This window comes from Choloepus didactylus, chromosome 2 (genome assembly GCF_015220235.1).
Source record: "Choloepus didactylus isolate mChoDid1 chromosome 2, mChoDid1.pri, whole genome shotgun sequence".
NCBI classification, from domain to species: Eukaryota; Metazoa; Chordata; class Mammalia; order Pilosa; family Megalonychidae; genus Choloepus; species Choloepus didactylus.
Window position 1 is genome coordinate 161,976,004 of NC_051308.1, and position 20,177 is coordinate 161,996,180.

General features: G+C 35.6%; 2 protein-coding genes across 31 annotated transcripts in view; both read right to left on the reverse strand.

Moving 5' to 3' along the window:
- Positions 1-20,177, reverse strand: part of ADGRL2 (adhesion G protein-coupled receptor L2) — a 502,012-nt gene that overhangs the window by 134,481 nt on the left and 347,354 nt on the right. The gene's annotated exons all lie outside the window — the stretch shown is intronic.
- LOC119527125 (60S acidic ribosomal protein P0-like) lies at positions 4,768-5,572 on the reverse strand. The gene has a single exon (XM_037826824.1). The coding sequence runs from the start codon at positions 5,488-5,490 to the stop codon at positions 4,783-4,785; it is 708 nt and encodes a 235-aa protein (XP_037682752.1). The 5' UTR covers positions 5,491-5,572; the 3' UTR covers positions 4,768-4,782.

Here is a 20,177-nt window from a genome sequence, read left to right on the forward strand (position 1 = left end):
GAGGATAAGGAAGATTATTTGCTGTATAAACACAAGAAAAATTCTTCTCACTAGGTCATAGATGGTTGCATCAAAGGTATAAACAGCCTGTGATAGTCTTCCAAAAATGGCACAAAATATATTCATTTATTCAATAACTACTTATTTAAATACTTTCATATGCAAAGAACCCAGACATTTCAAATTAAAAAAATAGTGGTTTATTCAAGTCACAATATAATCTTTCAAGAGTAGGTTTATTGATTAGGAACAAAACCTTCTCTCCATACAAACTGTCAATGGATAGCAAATTTTAGTATGAGGCAACTAACATTATATAAAGGTTGCTATGGGAAAGAACGATATGTAGGCTGATAAAGGCTTTTCTATCAATGTGTCTACACAATGCACAATGCCAAAATATCTAGTCAATGGAGTTAAAAAAGAAAGTTAAATAAGATGTCTGGCACCAGAGACAAAAGCATATGTTGAATGCTTACATTTTCCATTTCTCAATTGGCTGTCTGGCATAAAGTAGACCTACCCTCACTGAAAACAGTGCTTGTAAATTTATGAATCTCTAAAGCAATCCCCTTTTTACAAACATGTGCTGTTGAAATTATGAATGCTAAATCATAAGACAACACACTGTAGACACTTGGAAATATTCTAAAATTTAAAATACAGATGGGTTTCATTACTACATAAATTTTAAAACGTCATGACTTATATGAGTCAGACAGTCCTGGGATTTAATGAATCTTTTCTGCATTTATTATCAACTTACCTACAAAGTTGAGAAAACACAAACCTCATAGAGCTTTAATCATTCTTTAATGATTAAAGAAAACCACATGCTAAGTGCTCAATATAAATTATGAAATTTAAAGCCATAAAAATATTTTAATTCTAAAGAAAAACAAGGAAAAAAAAAGATGTAGTGCCCTCTTGAGGAGCCTGTGGAGAAGGCAGGGGTATTCGCCTACCCCACCTCCATGGTTGCTAACATGACCACATACATAGGGGACTGGTGGTTTGATGGGTTGAGCCCTCTACCATAGGTTTTACCCTTGGGAAGATGGTTGCTGCAAAGGAGAGGCTAGGCCTCCCTATGGTTCTGCCTAAGAGCCTCCTCCCGAATGCCTCTTTGTTGCTCAGATGTGGCCCTCTCTCTCTGGCTAAGCTAACTTGAAAGGTGAAATCACTGCCCTCCCCCCTACGTGGGATCAGACACCCAGGGGAGTGAATCTCCCTGGCAACGTGGAATATGACTCCCGGGAAGGAATGTAGACCTGGCATCGTGGGACGGAGAACATCTTCTTGACCAAAAGGGGGATGTGAAAGGAAATGAAATAAGCTTCAGTGGCAGAGAGATTCCAAAAGGAGCCGAGAGGTCACTCTGGTGGGCACTCTTACACACACTTTAGACAACCCTTTTTAGGTTCTAAAGAATTGGGGTAGCTGGTGGTGGATACCTGAAACTATCAAACTACAACCCAGAACCCATGAATCTCGAAGACAGTTGTATAAAAATGTAGCTTATGAGGGGTGACAATGGGATTGGGAAAGCCATAAGGACCACACTCCACTTGGTCTAGTTTATGGATGGATGAGTAGAAAAATAGGGGAAGGAAACAAACAGACAAAGGTACCCAGTGTTCTTTTTTACTTCAATTGCTCTTTTTCACTCTAATTATTATTCTTGTTATTTTTGTGTGTGTGCTAATGAAGGTGTCAGGGATTGATTTAGGTGATGAATGTACAACTATGTAATGGTACTGTGAACAATCGAAAGTACGATTTGTTTTGTATGACTGCGTGGTATGTGAATATATCTCAATAAAATGAAGATTAAAAAAATATTTTAATTCTGTAATTGAGTATAACCTATGAACAAGATTGTCTAAGCCTCAGCATATTACTATTAATTTTTTTTTAGAGACTTTGCAGGCTTACAGAAAAATCATGCATAAAATAGAGTGTTCCAGTATACCACACTATTATTAACACTGTGCATTGGTATGGTACATTTGTTACCACTGATGATAATACATTCTTATAATAGTACTATTAACTATAGTCCATAGTTTAACTTAGGGTTCACTGTGCTGTGCAGTTCCATGGGGTTTTTTTTTGTTTTTTTTTTTCCTAAATTTTTATTCTAGGAATATATACACAACCTAAAATTTCTCCTTTAAACCACAATCAAATGTATAACTCAGCGCTGTTAATTACATTCAAAATGTTGTTACTATCACCACCATCCATTATCAAAATTTTCCATCATCCTAAATACAAACTCTGTACATTTTAAGCCTTAACTTTCCATTCCTTAACTAACCCCATCCCCTTGTAACCTATTTTCTAAAATTCTCTACTAATTTTCTTATTCTCATTATTTCAGATAACTGAGACCATACAATATTTGTCCTTTTATGTCTGGCTTATACCACTAAGCATAATGTCTTCAAGGTTCATCCAATATTTTGTGTTTATTAGAACTTCATTCCTTTTCAGGGTTAAATAATATTCCATTGTGTGTATATACCACATTTTGTTTATCCATTCATCAAGTAACTTGGGTTGCTTCCACCTTTTGACAATTGTGAATAATGCCGCTATGAACATCAGTGTGCAAGTATCTGTGTGAGTCCCTGCTTTACATTCTTTCGCGTATATACCTAGAAGTAGGATTGCCAACTCATGTAACCTTCTGAGGATCGGCTAAATATTTTCCACAGAGCTGCACCATTTTATATTCCCACCAGCAATGAATGAGTGTTAATAATTTTGTTTTAATGGTAGTAATTTTACTAAACTGTTTTCAGAACCTATCCTTCAAGTCCACTTCTCTTTTTGCTTATTTTGGTGAATGCACAACCTGCCTTTACTTCCCCTATTCATCTCTCATCAAACATAGATATATAAATCATCATTTCAGCCAGCACTGACTTCATTCTAACTGAATGTGTTCTCTTGGAACACTGTGGGAAATGCAATGTGACTGAGATCCTAACATCCACCAGCACAGTTGGTTGGAAAGACTTCAGTTCAACGATATTCAGTCCTTGAACCAGAGAGCAATGCATGATGTGGCTTCATAGAAAAAAGATGAGTGAGGTCCATAAGTTTCTCTCTTTCCTAAGAATTGAATTGAGAAACATGGGGCAATTCCAGAGTTAAGAGGAAGAGGTAAAGTGGTACAAGGTTGGGTGGAGTACACCAGAAGTCACCCTAAAGACAAATCTGTGAGGGAACAGAAACTATGAGTAACATGAATCAGCAAGGGGAAAAACGAGAAGAGCAGAGGGAAAGAAAACCTAGTTGGTAGCAGGGAGAAGGAACCCATGGGGCAAAAAACTAAGGCAAGTGAACAAAAGAGTCTCAGAAACATGCTGCTTAATTTCCACTTCATCTTCCAAATCTATAAGGGCCAGTCAGGCAATATGATTATCCCTGGATTCCTGAGAGAGCCCAGTTTACAAGATTCTGAAACACACAATAAAACATCCATTATTTGAATTGTCTTGAGGGAGTCTGTTCCTTACTACTAACAAAGCTTGACTAAATCACCCTTTCCTTATCCAGTGATTTACCAAATCCCACCAATTCTACACCAGAATTTTACTTTTGAAATCTCATCAATACATTCCTTCCTATCTAATCTTACTGTAACTTTTTTCCAGTCACTCATTCTTTCTCATCTGGATCACTGTAACAGTCTCTTATTTAAGAAAAAGGGCGCAAAAGGGCAGACCTCAGGATGACTCTAGCCACAGCTTTGTTATATTCGGCATCCCCAGTATTTGAAGATTTTTTAAAAATTAGTTGCCAACATTTTAAAATATGGAGCTATTTTATTAAAATCCAATTTCTAACTTTTCTTGGGGAAAAAAAAAAAAAAAAAAAAAACAGAATTGACAACATACTCAGATTCCCATATGACAAAATAATCACCTGGAGCGCAGTAGCAGCTGACTTCTATAGGTAAGCATGAACTGCACTCCTCAGTTTTGTTTAATTTCTTTATACTCTGCCTGCTTCACTTGTTTTCGTTAATTGCCTAAGTCTATGGGAACTTATTCAAAGCCTTTTCTGTTACATTACTCAAAACCCCCAACCCAAACAAATACTTCTTGAATAAAAATCTATAATCACCCTTGAAATTACTCAGAGAATATCCATCACCTGCATCATAAAATCGTAACTTTCACATGACATACAAAGCCCTTTTAATCTGGCCCTGACTTCTTTATCCATCACAATCTTTTGTCTCACCTTACACATATGTTGAACGACTTGCAGTTCACCACATTTTTTTTTTTTAATTTCAGACTGAATTTTATATACTCATGGAGATTTTTTTTAAAATTGGTGCTATTTAGGATTTTATTTAATTGCAATAAAGTAAAAAATATTTGACCAATAAAGAAACAATGTACCTTCTATCACCATTACTTATTAAGACACCTTAGCAGTAAAAGTTAAAGACAGTGCCAGAAAAAGGAATTTCAGTACTCCCAAGAAAGGATACTTGGTAATCTTATGTGAACACTTATATAGGAAAGCAAGCATTAAATTGTCTTCATGAGTTTGTCATGACTACCCAAAATCTCACCTATTATTGCAGCGCCTAGAACAGCCCTTACCATGTGCCCAGCACAGTTCTAAGGCTTTACGTTCACTAATTCATTAAATCCTTCAATAATCACATATTATTGCCATTTTACAGATGAAGAAACTGAGGTGGACAGATTAAACCATTCGTGGTTATACATCTAATTTAAGCAGCACAGCCATTATTCAATCTGACACTTGTCGGGCTCTCAACAATTTATGGAAGGGCCTGGCAGTATGTACCTCCAGGAAGCAAGAGTGCAGAGTTTCCTCTGTGATGTCAAGTACTTCAGGGTTGTAGATGCTGCCATTGTCAAACACCTGCTGGATGATCAGCCCAAAGGAGAAGGGAGAGATGTTCAGCATGTTCAGCAGCGTGGCTTCGCTGGCTCCCACTTTGTCTCCAGTCTTGATAAGCTGCACATCACGCAGGATTTCAGTGGTACCCCTGGAGATCTTAGTGGTGATGCCTAAAGCCTGGAAGAAGGAGGTCTTCTCGGGACCCAGCCCAGTGTTCTGGGCAGGCACAGTGACTTCGCATGGGGCAATGGCACCAGCACGGGCGGCAGCTGGCACCTTGTTGGCCATCAGCATGTCCCTGATCTCAGTGAGGTCCTCCTTGATGAACACAAAGCCCACATTCCCCCGGATATGAGGCAAAAGTTTCTCCAGGGCCGGGTTGTTTCCCAGACGCCCTTGCACGGCCTTGCGCATCATGGTGTTCTTGCCCATCAGCACCACAGCCTTCCCACGGAGGGACATGCGGATCTGCTGCATCTGCTTGGAGCCCACATTGTCTGCTCCCACAATGAAGCATTTTGGATAATCATCCAGAAGCTGGATGATCTTTAGGAAGTAGTTGGACTTCCAGGTCGCCCTGTCTTCCCTGGGCATCACGGCGGTGCGTCAGGGATTGCCACGCAGGGTTTAAAGACGATGTCACTCTCAAAAGGACACCTGGTGACAGCTCACCACATTTTAAAGCCGTTATGTTTTTGCACACTCTACTCCATCTCCTAGAATTCTTTTCCCATATTCCTTCAGCTGGCCCATTCTTATACATTCAGTTATCTCTGCCAGAAAACTTCTTTGACATACCCTGCCTGTGTCAGCTGGGTACTAGCTCTTTCTAGTTCCCTTCTAGGAATCATGACATACCATAGTTATAGATAAGGTCCTTAAGGGCAACAACCATGTCTAACATCTAGCACAGTCCTGGCACATGTTCAATAATGACTGATGAATAAATTATTTTTCAAACATATGATTTATAAGCATCAAGGGTTCTAAAAAGCAGATATTATTTGAATGCAGACTTAAAGAAGTTAAATAACTTGCCCATGGTCACAAAACTGTTATGTAAAGGGTTAGAATTTGAACCAACTGACTTTAAAACAAAACTTGAGCCTTTGAAAAGATACTCTTTCTCTCTCCATACGGGAAATTTAGTTCTGGTATAAATGCTATTTCACGATAGGATTTGTCAGTGAAAGGAAACAGAGATGAAGTCAATACAAACGACAATAATGACTAATCCTAAATCAAAGCTGACAGGATAAGTCCTGTGAACTGTTCAGCAGGATCACTGAAATGTGACTGGCTATAGAAATGTCAAAACAACTTTCACAGTCCAAGGAATATTATAAGAAACTTCATAAAACCTTCATATGTTGAGCACTTAGCACTTCCTTCATTATCTTATCACAATCGTAGAAGGATGATTAGAAAAAAGAAAATGAAAAAGATATTTGTAGTGGAAAATATATTAATTTTCAATGCCCGTAGGATAGGCAAAAGATAGAACAAAAACTCTTTAAGACAAATATTTGACAGCCAAGAAAACACAATTAATAGAACTAATTAAAGGAAAATTCTGTGATCCAACTTCTCAAATTTCAAGAAAAGTAACATCATAAATGCTTCAAGTATACATTAAGTTGTGCAGTACTTAGCAACAGCTTGTTTATACAGCAATTCTTAAAAGCATAAAATTCTAAATATTGTTTTCAAACATCAAAAAACAAGAGAACGAAAAACATAACAATTACACCATGTAGTAGTAAATCTTTCCAGTAGATCAAAAAGCCTGAAGAAACAAACAAAAAAATCTTTACTGTTCCTTTATTAATACTTATTTTGCTTTCAATTTTTACATTCTTTGAAACTTCACTGTTTATTCTCACAGGCTGCAAATTATAAAGTTTGAGAGACTCAAGTATAAAGCCTAATTAAATGTTCTTGCTTTTTAAAATTTTCTGACAAATACAAACATCAATCCCACTTTTTTTTACCTCATCAGTATCTCAGAGCTAATAAAATACTGACAAGTACTGTTCTCAGGACATTAGGGAGTAAAACCCTTGAAAGCACTAATCTTTTTCACAAAGACAGATATGGAAGTTTTCAGTTTCTGCATGGCATCATATTGCCACATAAGCACCTGCAGTCTTGCACTGTCCTGCTAGGCATTCCTAGAAACACCTGGGCAAGCTGTTTACTAAAAAAAACTATACACTGGAAAAGATGAGGGATAATTAGCAAATAAAACTATTCCTGGCACTCTCTCGACATTAGTGTAGAACAGGAGTTCCAAGTAGGCACCTGGTGAAGGGAATTGCTAGATGTGATAATTCCAATTTACACATTCAGCACAACATTCTGTCTGCCTGTCAATGTGAAACAGTTTCCTATTCAGTGATAACAGATACCCCACAAGAATGCATGTGTCAAAATGCTGACATGAATTTTTTATGCCCCAACCAGACCCCCTCCTCTGGACCAGCTGCATCTGCCTTTCTCACTCTTGGAATGGACTGACAGTTGGGTAACTTTTTTACTATACAAAAAAAAAATTGACTTTCATAGGGTAAATTTAAAGTATCAGATCCTCATGAAGAATAAGTACCAATAAGATTTTCTTAACCATGGTACGGGAAATAATTTAAAGAAGTTGTAAAAAAAAAAAAAAAAAAAAAAAATCACTGTCAGTATATCTTTATATAGCATAGTACTTCTCAGCTGCCAAAACCAAGAAAGTATATATTTGTACTAAATATAGAATATATTACTAAGTTGACAGAGAGAGACAGCATGGTAACTAGAATATCCATTTGCAAATGCTAAATAAAAGAAACAACAAGAAAATTTAACTCAAAATCAACTTAAAATCACAAATCCATGTAAGTTTTATTTTCCTCTAGATATTTTCATGTAATCATATTTTGAAGAATTATAATAAAAAGGCAATTATGTCAATATTATAGTCAGGAAATTATTTTTTATTTGATGATTTTTTATTCCCTTCATACTTAAATGACAAATATATGAAGTATGCTTCATAGCATTACTGTTTTTGTCATTTTCAACATACATACCAAATTATATTAAAAATCTCTCTATATATAATAGACTATACCCTTTCTTTCCAGGTAGTCAACCTGGAAGATTGTTCATTCCTTCTAATAATGCAGCCACTGTTCAAAAATTTCTGAAGCTCTATTTTTATATTTTTCCTAAGAAATGACAACATTCTTTTCAATTATTTTCAGTAGTGCTAAGCTTTCATTCTAAGAATTGACTTTCTAAAATAAAGATAAACCATTCAGGACCAAGTTTGATAAAATAATGTTTTGATCTGAGAAATACTATTATTGTTATAAAATAAAAGTGGTAATAAAAATATTAGATGTAAGGCTCAGAAACTAACAATTCTAAAACCTCAAATAAGTGTTGAACACGACAATGAAAACTTTTTAAATTTTCTGAGCAAACCTATCAGTTACAAAGTATTTCAGACTAGACTATTTAGTACAAGTAGAAAATATAATAATTTTTTACAAAATTCTAAATAACAAAACTTTCATCTTTAAGATTAATGATATAGAAAATACATCCTTTAGTTGTACTATTTATCCCACTTCTAAATTAAACTTTACAAAATTAAAACGCATTTATGACAATTCCTCTCACAAATACAGCAATTTTAATAATTAAAAGCTGTAATTAGCATTTAATGTTAATAATAGTCATTAAAAAGTATTAACCAAAGCAGTAATATTTTCAAGTGTGATTTTCTAGTTACCTAAAGAAGGAATTCACAAAAACAAGATCACAAAATTTTCAAAATGACGGTATTTAATCAATACCCATCATTTTTCAAACTGATGCCTTCACAATTACTTATCTTCTAAAGCATTTTCTCAAACCATAGACAAGACTAAGATTGGATAAGAAATGTCAATATCAGCTAGGTTCATTATTGGATCTCAACAAGGAAGCCAATATTAGCTGACTTAGATTTCGGTTATTACTATCTATACAGTGTAAAGAACTATCAAAATCACAGAAAAACTAAAGTTGCAGTAAGTCACTAGCATTGCTACTGTTAAGTCTTTAAAGTATATTTAGCTGTTAATCCCAAAGACTCCATTCCTATGCACTGCACACTATGTATATCTATCTACATTTTTTTGTTTTCTGTATTCAGTTACAAACTCATTTTTTTAGGTGTTGAAACTGCTGTCCCATGAATTAAGAACATATATAAGATGTTTCTTTGCTACTAACTCTCCTTTAATGTGCTTCTCAATTAATTAAAATATTTTTCTTAGTGCCTAAGAACTATGAAAAATTCATAAATAAACAGAACACAGTCTTTGCCCTCAAAGAACTCACTAAAAGAGGTACAGAGATGAGCAAAACAAAACAGAACAAAAAGCCTTGCATGAAGAAAAAGAAAAGTGCCATAACAAGAACAAAAATGCTATAAACTGCTCTGTCAAATATGGTGGCCCCTTGTTGCTACTTAAATTTAAATTAATTAGCATCAAAAAAATTTGAAAATGTACTTCCTCAGTCATATTAGGCATATTGAAGCACTCCATGGCCACATGTGGCTAGTTGCTTACTGTACTGGACTATGCTACTATACAAAAATTCAGAGGATTCCCGCTTACATGAGAAAAAGTCTCCTATAAGTAGTGGCTTTTTAAGAGTATCGTAAAGAAGAAACAGAAACTAAATAGGTAGAAGGGTGACTTTCTTGGCAGTGTTTTGGAGGAATAATTAGTAATATAGTTTGCCTGCAGCTATGTCACATGTAAAGTCACAGAAAAAAATCCACTTTGGAGTCAGACACTACAAGTCTGTGAATTTTAGGCTGACTTTAAGATTTTGTTTTACTCAGTGAAAACTAATCTAGAATTTACACTATTAAAGGAATTATTGACTATATAAATACAAAACAATAATGACTAACATACAGTAAATGTCCAGCAACTGGAGGAGAGAATAAAGAATGGGGAAGAGGATTTAAGGAGGGAAGACAAGGAGTGGGAGGCTGAGAAGAGAATAAAACAGAGATGCTGAATCATAACTTCATTCACCAGTCTAGACTAATATTAGACAGCTATAATACCCTAGTCAAATGGCGTGTGTGAGCCTCAAAACGGTCTATTAAGACCAGAAAACGCTTTTTTTAAAAACGCATTGCTCCAATAAACAGATTAATAAGGAAACAAAGTAACATCTAACAGTTACCAGCAAGTAGCTTTGGTCTCCTATAGGTGTTCAAAATTAATTTGGGCTCTTTTAGTGGAGAGGAGTATTTAGGAAGAGTTAAATATGGAGTCCGTCCACTGATAGTAGCAAAATGTCAGGCACACAGTCTGTCCTAGAGCTTGTTGCTATATAGCATTTCAAATCTGTAAATGAGTCTCTGATGTGTGTTCAACAGAAATACATTCCATAATAAAAAATTTTAGAAGTGCTTGTCATTCAAATTGCTCATCTGTATTCCTTTTCTAAACCTATGTATTTAGACTTGTCAAATTGCATATCAGGGATTTTAAAGGCAATAAACATTATCTAGGAATATTACTGGGAAACATTAATAGGAAGGTTTCCACTGTGACAAATCTGTCCTTATCTTTGAAGTTTTATTACTTTACTAAAACGTGATCTTAAGACACAAATTTACATATTTATCAATATTACAATGAAGTCATTCTTCCCAAAAGACCAAATAATGTTTAAAATTAAACTTACTTCATTTTTTTAAAAATGATATTACTAAAAACATTCGTTGGGACCTTGTCAGAAGGGTTTCAATCTTCTATCGCTACGTTTTACTTGACTAATCAGTTTAACAAAAGTACTTTATGTAAAATGATTCTTTTAGTTGCCTTAGCTACAAATCCCTGCAGGATACTATAATTGAAATCTACTCACATAAGTTAGGAATAATTAGGACCCCAAATTAAGCCAAACACAAAGTTAATTCAAATAGTTAGCTGGTGTCATTTAAATGGTTAGGAGGTTTTATTATTGCTTAACATTTCTGAATGCTTTTAAACGCACTTTGTTCTCTAGTTCCTATTTAGTATTTTAGTATAAACAGAAGTGGGATCAAGAAACAAAGATTCACCAGCCTTAGACTGGAGTCACACCTATCCCCAGTCTTTTGTCACTAAAAGTTTTCCACTCAATCTTTGCTATCAATTAACATTATTGACAGAATGGAGTGACAGATCTCAAAGACAAGCTTTCTGGTAAATAAAGCAGGATCATGGAATCTACTGTGAGTGTCATTAACACAATAAAAGTAAGAGCTCTTGAAAGCAAATGGGATGGTCTCTATACTTAAACTCTAAAACAAAGCAAAGGATTAAAGGAGCTTCCTATTGTAAGCAAACAAAATGGAAAAGATAATATCCAAGACCCATACCTGAAGAAAGGGCTAAGAAGGCTTGCCTTTAATTAATTTAATGATGACTGGCATCAATGTGAACTAATAACGAAATATGGGAAAAGTTAAAATTATTGTTATATTCATATTATAATTAATACAGTTCATCCGTATTCTCTGCAATTGCTGGTACCTTCAAAGAGAAACTAAACGTTCTTTTTAAAATATATATATACATGGGGCTATACAACTTCTGAAGACTGTTTGAAAGTTACAAAGTTGGCAAAATTGGTCCTCCAATAATTATATTTCTTTCATGTATTACAATACAAAGTCAATCTTAATATAGATTTTAATCTGAAATTGTAATGAATAGTTACAAAACTGAAATGAATAATCTTTTTGGGGGCATCATCATTAAGTTAACCATGTTACAATATTTAAAAATATACTATATATTTAAAAATACACTTTAAATATTTTTGAGTAACAGTCATGAGGAAGGAAAGCACACCAAGGATCTAAAGCAAAATATAAAGTTCTACAGAAAGAATAATGGACTGGCAGTTAAGTAAAACATGACACAGGGACAATCTTTGCAGGCCTTAGTTTCTGTAAGGTAAAAACTGCACTGCAAACCTCCAAGTTGTGATTCCAAGTCTAAAATTCTTAAATTCCAGAAGAAAAGATTTTAAAATATGTATTTTGACTACTAAGATGCCCATGTAGAATTTTCTCTGTTTAAAATTTGCTATTTTTTTTCTTATCTGTCTGAAAAGGCTGAAGAGTCTAACGAGCTTCATGAAGAAATAACCGTAATTTGTGATTTGTATTATCACAAAACTAAAATAAATCATATCATTAACCTATCATTATCCCTGACAGAAAAGCAAAAGCAGATTATGTCCAGTCCTAAGATGAAATAATGTCTTTGATTATGCATAATACTACAGATTGGGAAAATTACTAGATAACCTTTAACAGATATGTTTCAGATGACTGGATTATATTCAAATCCTCCTATCCTATACTCTTTATGATACAAATATGTCAGGACATTAACACTGAAGTAAAAATGACAACTATTCTTAGTTTTTAAAATATATTTTGATTTTAACAAAATTAGTATAAATAATAAAATTTAACTTTTTCTAAATGGTTTAAGACAAGTGTCATATACTTTGCATTAAATGATTTTATAGTGTTACTTTAAATAAAAACACATTTGTTTAAAATGCTTTTAAAAATAATGTTTCCATTTAAGACAATGAAAGTAGGACAGACGGATGGGGAAATAGATGGGAAATATTAGGGAAAAAGGGTCAGGTTGCACTGTGGCTCAGGGATTTTTCAAAACAAATCATCAGATAAAAGGTCAATAGAAAGCATATATGAAATAGGATTAGAAGTGTAACAAAACAAAATTGTTCAGTCAAGTTTCAAGGTATAGTTCCTTTTTTCAAATAAAACAAGTTATAAAACTGAAAGTGATGTTATTTCTATATTTCAACTACATTATTTTGCTAAGAAACAAACCTTGATTTGCAATGGTGAAAATCACTGTCATGCAAAATCTGATTTTCTAGACTAAGCATTTTAATAATAAAAATTCCTCGATAGAGGAGCTCTGTCATAGACCAGCAACCTCAGCATCACCTCAGAGCTTATAAGAAATGCAGACTCTCAAGGCCCATCCCAGATTACTGAATCAGAATCTACATTTAAACCAGATCCAAGGGATTTATACGTGCATTAAATTTTAACGAGCACTGTTCTAGATACATGAAAAGATTAAAACCATCAAGTATGACCTCCTTTAAATTTCTTCTTCTTCTGAACATATCTCTTCCTGAATCTACCTCTCTCCTGAATCATAATATGCATTCTCTCTCTACTAGATGAGCTTTTCTGCCCCTGCACTGGGTTCTATTTCCTTTTCCTCTGCCCAGAAACAAATTCAGGAATCCAACAAATCTAAAAGCAACCAAAAAAAATTTATAAAAATACTTTCCTTAAGCAATGGAATACACTTAACCTACACCACCTATCCTTGGCTTCACTTACCAACTTTTTTAATTGCCTGCCCCGGTCACCTCAGCACAGCATTCTAACATTTAAAAGAAGTTTCTTGAAATCCCACAGGCTGTCCTCATTACCACGAGCAATGCTACACCCATCCTTTCTATGTGTGACTGAAGTCCCTGATTCTTGTCAACACATTAAATTCCCACCAATGAAAACCTGAACTTAATATCAGACATACATACCACCTGGCTTAGGTTTTAATATCACAAAGAGAAAGAGAAAAATCTGGAAGGAAGAGAGAACTAATGATTTATATGCAAACACACACCAATTAGATGCAAAGAGATGAGCACAAGACAAGGGTAAGAAGCACCCAATAAATAAGCAGCAAAATAAATGAGAATTTTACATAACATCTCCATTTTAGATAAAATCTTGGGGCAAAACAAAACTCCGCTTTATCAGAACACCTCTATTTCCAAGAAATTCCTTGTGTTTCTTGACACTCCAGAATTCTTAAAATGCTTACTTTTATCTTCACTATGGAGTATTTTAATCACTATAGCCATGTTGATACTTATTCATGTTTCTTTCTCTGTTTATGTGTGTATATATAAGCTGTATAACCAAAAAAAAAAACCCTTTAAATACTTAATAATACACAATGCAAAATGAAATCATTTAATCAAAAAGATCATAATGATATTAACTGGAATCAGACCAGTGGCATATTCATACAAACTCCAATATGTGTGGATTTAAATGGTGTTCACTTCTTTTTTCTTCTTCTAATTATTGTCTATCATCCATTTTTAATCTGTGTCAACTTCAGCTACATTGTTACTTAAGATTTGATTGATAACAAATAGTTTGTTATCAGTTTGCCTCATTTTAAATTAACTGACTAAAGACTTTATGTCTCAGTAAAAATTTTACCTTAACTTTAACAAAGTTAATTACTACAGATTAAAAATTTAAATGAAAACATTTAAGAGCACAAGGAAACGCAAATCAACAAATATTTAACTGATCAAGATGGCAAATCTCTAACCATAAAAATAACAGAAGATCTTAAAAAAGAAAATAGCAATACAATGAAAAGTAAGAAAACAAGAAAAAGGGATTAATAAAGCAAATAAAATCAAATCATGATAATTGTTAAACCTATGTGATTAGTGTTACATTACACAATTCTTCTATGTTTGAAAGTTTTATTACAAAATTTAAGCACAAAAGCGAACAGGCAAACCAGATCACATTTTGTGTAATAAAAATGACAAAAAGATACTATCATCTATGATCTGAATAACTAAGAAAAGAAACAATGATGCAAACAGAAAAACTGGCCAACCTTAGTGGGGAAAAAAAAAATCACATCAAAATTATAACTGGCCAATTAAGAAATCTATGAAAAAGGTTTTAGTTCTTACAAGTAACTTCAGTTTACAAATTCAAATTACAGCCAGATACCCTTTTCACTATGAAAGTTAGCAATCATTTTTTTAATTTAAAATCAGTTCTGGTAAAGACTGGTACTCGCAAATCACTAATAATCAAATGAGCACTGGTAAAACCCTTCAAAAAAGCCAATTTTGAAGATGTCAACATCTCTGATAAAATTACCATAATTCAAGAATTCTAGTCTCAGAGAATAACCAAATGCAAAGAAAAAGTCTTATTAGACATATTTATTTTACCTATACTTGCAAGAAATTAAACAAGTGCAAGAAAAAAAAAACTTAGCTCTTAAGAAAAATAGCCCCTGAAAGCAAGAATCGTGGTGGACCTAAAAATCAAACTCAAGAAGTCCCATGCTGATAAAGAGAGATTAGAAAAGTTGCTCTTGCTTTCTGCAGCTCTGATATGGAATCCCCTTCTCGGTCTTACATTTTAGTCCAGAGATCCCAGGGCTAGGGCTAGGTATTCTCCTGGAATCACTTCTGTCAAGTTGACAAAAGGAGTTCATGAAAAAGGTTGAAAGACGTCATGAGATATTCACTAATCCACATTGATGTCTAATACATGTATCCCGCATGGCTGTCATATGTCATTCTTTTGTCATGCAGAGGAGGTGAAAAGAAAATAAAGAGTACCAGAGGGTACCAAGCATGTTTCAGTAAGGTACTCCTTTACTAATATGGCATATAAATCGGTTCTTCAAGACATTCCAGTTCTCCATTAATACACAGATGTACTCAATTATTCATTATCTTATTCTGTAGTAATGCAACCTAAGAATATTGTATAAAAAGTGTAAGAGGTGTATTAATTCAAAAACTAAGCCAAGATGCGAGGCGGGGCAAGATGGCAGACTGGTGAGCTGTAAGTTTTAGTTACTCCTCCAGGAAAGTAGGTAAAAAGCCAGGAACTGCGTGGACTGGACACCACAGAGCAATCTGTCTTTGGGCATACTTCATACAACACTCATGAAAACGTGGAACTGCTGAGATCAGCGAAATCTGTAAGTTTTTGTGGCCAGGGGACCCGCGTCCCTCCCTGCCAGGCTCACTCCCGGGGGAGGAGGGGCTGTCAGCTCCGGGAAGGAGAAGGGAGAACTGCAGTGGCTGCTCTTATCGAAAACTCATTCTACTGATTCAAACTCCAACCATAGATAGACTGAGACCAGACACCAGAGACTCTGAGAGCAGCCAGCCCAGCAGAGAGGAGACAGGCATAGGAAAAAAACAACACGAAAAACTCCAAAATAAAAGCAGAGGATTTTTGGAGTTCTGGTGAACACAGAAAGGGGAAGGGCGGAGATCAGGCCTTGAGGCGCATATGCAAATCCCGAAGCAAAGCTGATCTCTCTGCCCTGTGCACCTTTCCTTAATGGCCCTGGTTGCTTTGTCTATTAGCATTTCAATAACCCATTAGATCTCTGAGGAGGGCCGTTTTTTTTTGTTTTTTTTTTTTTAAATCCTTTTTGCTTTTTCTAAAACACTTACTCTAAGAAGCTCAATACAGAAAGCTTCAAAGAATTGCAATTTGGGCACATCAAGTCAAGAGCAGAACTAAGAGAGCTCTGAGACAAAAGGCAATAATCCAGTGGCTGAGAAAATTCACTAAACAACACAACTTCCCAAGAAAAGGGGGGTGTCCGCTCACAGCCACCATCCTGGTGGACAGGAAACACTCCTGCCCATCGCCAGCCCCATAGCCCAGAGCTGCCCCAGACAACCCAGTGTGACGGAAGTGCTTCAAATAACAGGCACACACCACAAAACTGGGCGTGGACATTAGCCTTCCCTGCAACCTCAGCTGAATGTCCCAGAGCTGGGAAGGTGGAGCAGTGTGAATTAACAAAGCCCCATTCAGCCATCATTTCAGCAGACTGGGAGCCTCCCTACACAGCCCAGCAGCCCAGAACTGCCCTGGGGGGACGGCACTCACCTGTGACATAGCACAGTCATCCCTCAACAGAGGACCCGGGGTGCACAGCCTGGAAGAGGGGCCCACTTGCAAGTCTCAGGAGCCATACGCCAATACCAAAGACTTGTGGGTCAGTGGCAGAGACAAACTGTGGCAGGACTGAACTGAAGGATTAGACTACTGCAGCAGCTTTAAAACTCTAGGATCATCAGGGAGATTTGATTGTTAGGGCCACCCCCCCTCCCCGACTGCCCAGAAACACGCCCCACATACAGGGCAGGCAACACCAACTACACACGCAAGCTTGGTACACCAATTGGGCCCCACAAGACTCACTCCCCCACTCACCAAAAAGGCTAAGCAGGGGAGATCTGGCTTGTGGAGAACAGGTGGCTCGTGGACGCCACCTGCTGGTTAGTTAGAGAAAGTCTACTCCACGAAGCTGTAGATCTGATAAATTAGAGATAAGGACTTCAATAGGTCTACAAACCCTAAAAGAACCTATCAAGTTCAGCAAATGCCACGAGGCCAAAAACAACAGAAAATTATAAAGCATATGAAAAAACCAGACGATATGGATAACCCAAGCCCAAGCACCCAAATCAAAAGACCAGAAGAGACACAGCACCTAGAGCAGCTACTCAAAGAACTAAAGATGAACAATGAGACCCTAGTACGGGATATGAAGGAAATCAAGAAGACCCTAGAAGAGCATAAAGAAGACATTGCAAGACTAAATAAAAAAATGGATGATCTTATGGAAATTAAAGAAACTGTTGACCAAATTAAAAAGATTCTGGACACTCATAGTACAAGAATAGAGGAAGTTGAACAACGAATCAGTGACCTGGAAGATGACAGAATGGAAAATGAAAGCATAAAAGAAAGAATGGGGAAAAAAATTGAAAAACTCGAAATGGACCTCAGGGATATGATAGACAATATGAAACATCCGAATATAAGACTCATTGGTGTCCCAGAAGGGGAAGAAAAGGGTAAAGGTCTAGGAAGAGTATTCAAAGAAATTGTTGGGGAAAACTTCCCAAATCTTCTAAACAACATAAATACACAAATCATAAATGCTCAGCGAACTCCAAATAGAATAAATCCAAAAAAACCCACTCCGAGACATATACTGATCACACTGTCAAACATAGAAGAGAAGGAGCAAGTTCTGAAAGCAGCAAGAGAAAAGCAATTCACCACATACAAAGGAAACAGCATAAGACTAAGTAGTGACTACTCAGCAGCTACCATGGAGGCAAGAAGGCAGTGGCACGATATATTTAAAATTCTGAGTGAGAGGAATTTCCAGCCAAGAATACTTTATCCAGCAAAGCTCTCCTTCAAATTTGAGGGAGAGCTTAAATTTTTCACAGACAAAGAAGTGCTGAGAGAATCTGCTAACAAGAGACCTGCCCTACTGGAGATACTAAAGGGAGCCCTACAGACAGAGAAACAAAGACAGGACAGAGAGACTTGGAGAAAGGTTCAGTACTAAAGAGATTCGGTATGGGTACAATAAAGGATATTAATAGAGAGAGGGAAAAATATGGCAAACATAATCCAAAGGATAAGAAGGCCGATGCAAGAAATGCCTTCACGGTTTTAACGTTGAATGTAAATGGATTAAACTCCCCAATTAAAAGATATAGATTCGCAGAATGGATCAAAAAAAATGAACCATCAATATGTTGCATACAAGAGACTCATCTTAGACACAGGGACACAAAGAAACTGAAAGTGAAAGGATGGAAAAAAATATTTCATGCAAGCTACAGCCAAAAGAAAGCAGGTGTAGCAATATTAATCTCAGATAAAATAGACTTCAAATGCAGGGATGTTTTGAGAGACAAAGAAGGCCACTACATACTAATAAAAGGGGCAATTCAGCAAGAAGAAATAACAATCGTAAATGTCTATGCACCCAATCAAGGTGCCACAAAATACATGAGAGAAACACTGGCAAAACTAAAGGAAGCAATTGATGTTTCCACAATAATTGTGGGAGACTTCAACACATCACTCTCTCCTATAGATAGATCAACCAGACAGAAGACCAATAAGGAAATTGAAAACCTAAACAATCTGATAAATGAATTAGATTTAACAGACATCTACAGGACATTACATCCCAAATCACCAGGATACACATACTTTTCTAGTGCTCACGGAACTTTCTCCAGAATAGATCATATGCTGGGACATAAAACAAGCCTCAATAAATTTAAAAAGATTGAAATTATTCAAAGCACATTCTCTGACCACAATGGAATACAATTAGAAGTCAATAACCATCAGAGACTTAGAAAATTCACAAATACCTGGAGGTTAAACAACACACTCCTAAACAATCAGTGGGTTAAAGAAGAAATAGCAAGAGAAATTGCTAAATATATATAGACGAATGAAAATGAGAACACAACATACCAAAACCTATGGGATGCAGCAAAAGCAGTGCTAAGGGGGAAATTTATAGCACTAAACGCATATATTAAAAAGGAAGAAAGAGCCAAAATCAAAGAACTAATGGATCAACTGAAGAAGCTAGAAAATGAACAGCAAACCAATCCTAAACCAAGTACAAGAAAAGAAATAACAAGGATTAAAGCAGAAATAAATGACATAGAGAACAAAAAAACAATAGAGAGGATAAATATCACCAAAAGTTGGTTCTTTGAGAAGATCAACAAGATTGATAAGCCCCTAGCTAGACTGACAAAATCAAAAAGAGAGAAGACCCATATAAACAAAATAATGAATGAAAAAGGTGACATAACTGCAGATCCTGAAGAAATTAAAAAAATTATAAGAGGATATTATGAACAACTGTATGGCAACAAACTGGATAATGTAGAAGAAATGGACAATTTCCTGGAAACATATGAACAACCTAGACTGACCAGAGAAGAAATAGAAGACCTCAACCAACCCATCACAAGCAAAGAGATCCAATCAGTCATCAAAAATCTTCCCACAAATAAATGCCCAGGGCCAGATGGCTTCACAGGGGAATTCTACCAAACTTTCCAGAAAGAACTGACACCAATCTTACTCAAACTCTTTCAAAACATTGAAAAAAATGGAACACTACCTAACTCATTTTATGAAGCTAACATCAATCTAATACCAAAACCAGGCAAAGATGCTACAAAAAAGGAAAACTACCGGCCAATCTCCCTAATGAATATAGAGGCAAAAATCCTCAACAAAATACTTGCAAATCGAATCCAAAGACACATTAAAAAAATCATACACCATGACCAAGTGGGGTTCATTCCAGGCATGCAAGGATGGTTCAACATAAGAAAAACAATCAATGTATTACAACACATTAAAAACTCGAAAGGGAAAAATCAATTGATCATCTCAATAGATGCTGAAAAAGCATCTGACAAAATCCAACATCCCTTTTTGATAAAAACACTTCAAAAGGTAGGAATTGAAGGAAACTTCCTCAACATGATAAAGAGCATATATGAAAAACCCACAGCCAGCATAG

Coding starts and splice junctions, on each gene's coding strand:
- LOC119527125 (XM_037826824.1), bottom strand. CDS start 5,490: ATGCCCAGGGAAGACAGGGCGACCTGGAAGTCCAACTACTTCCTAAAG.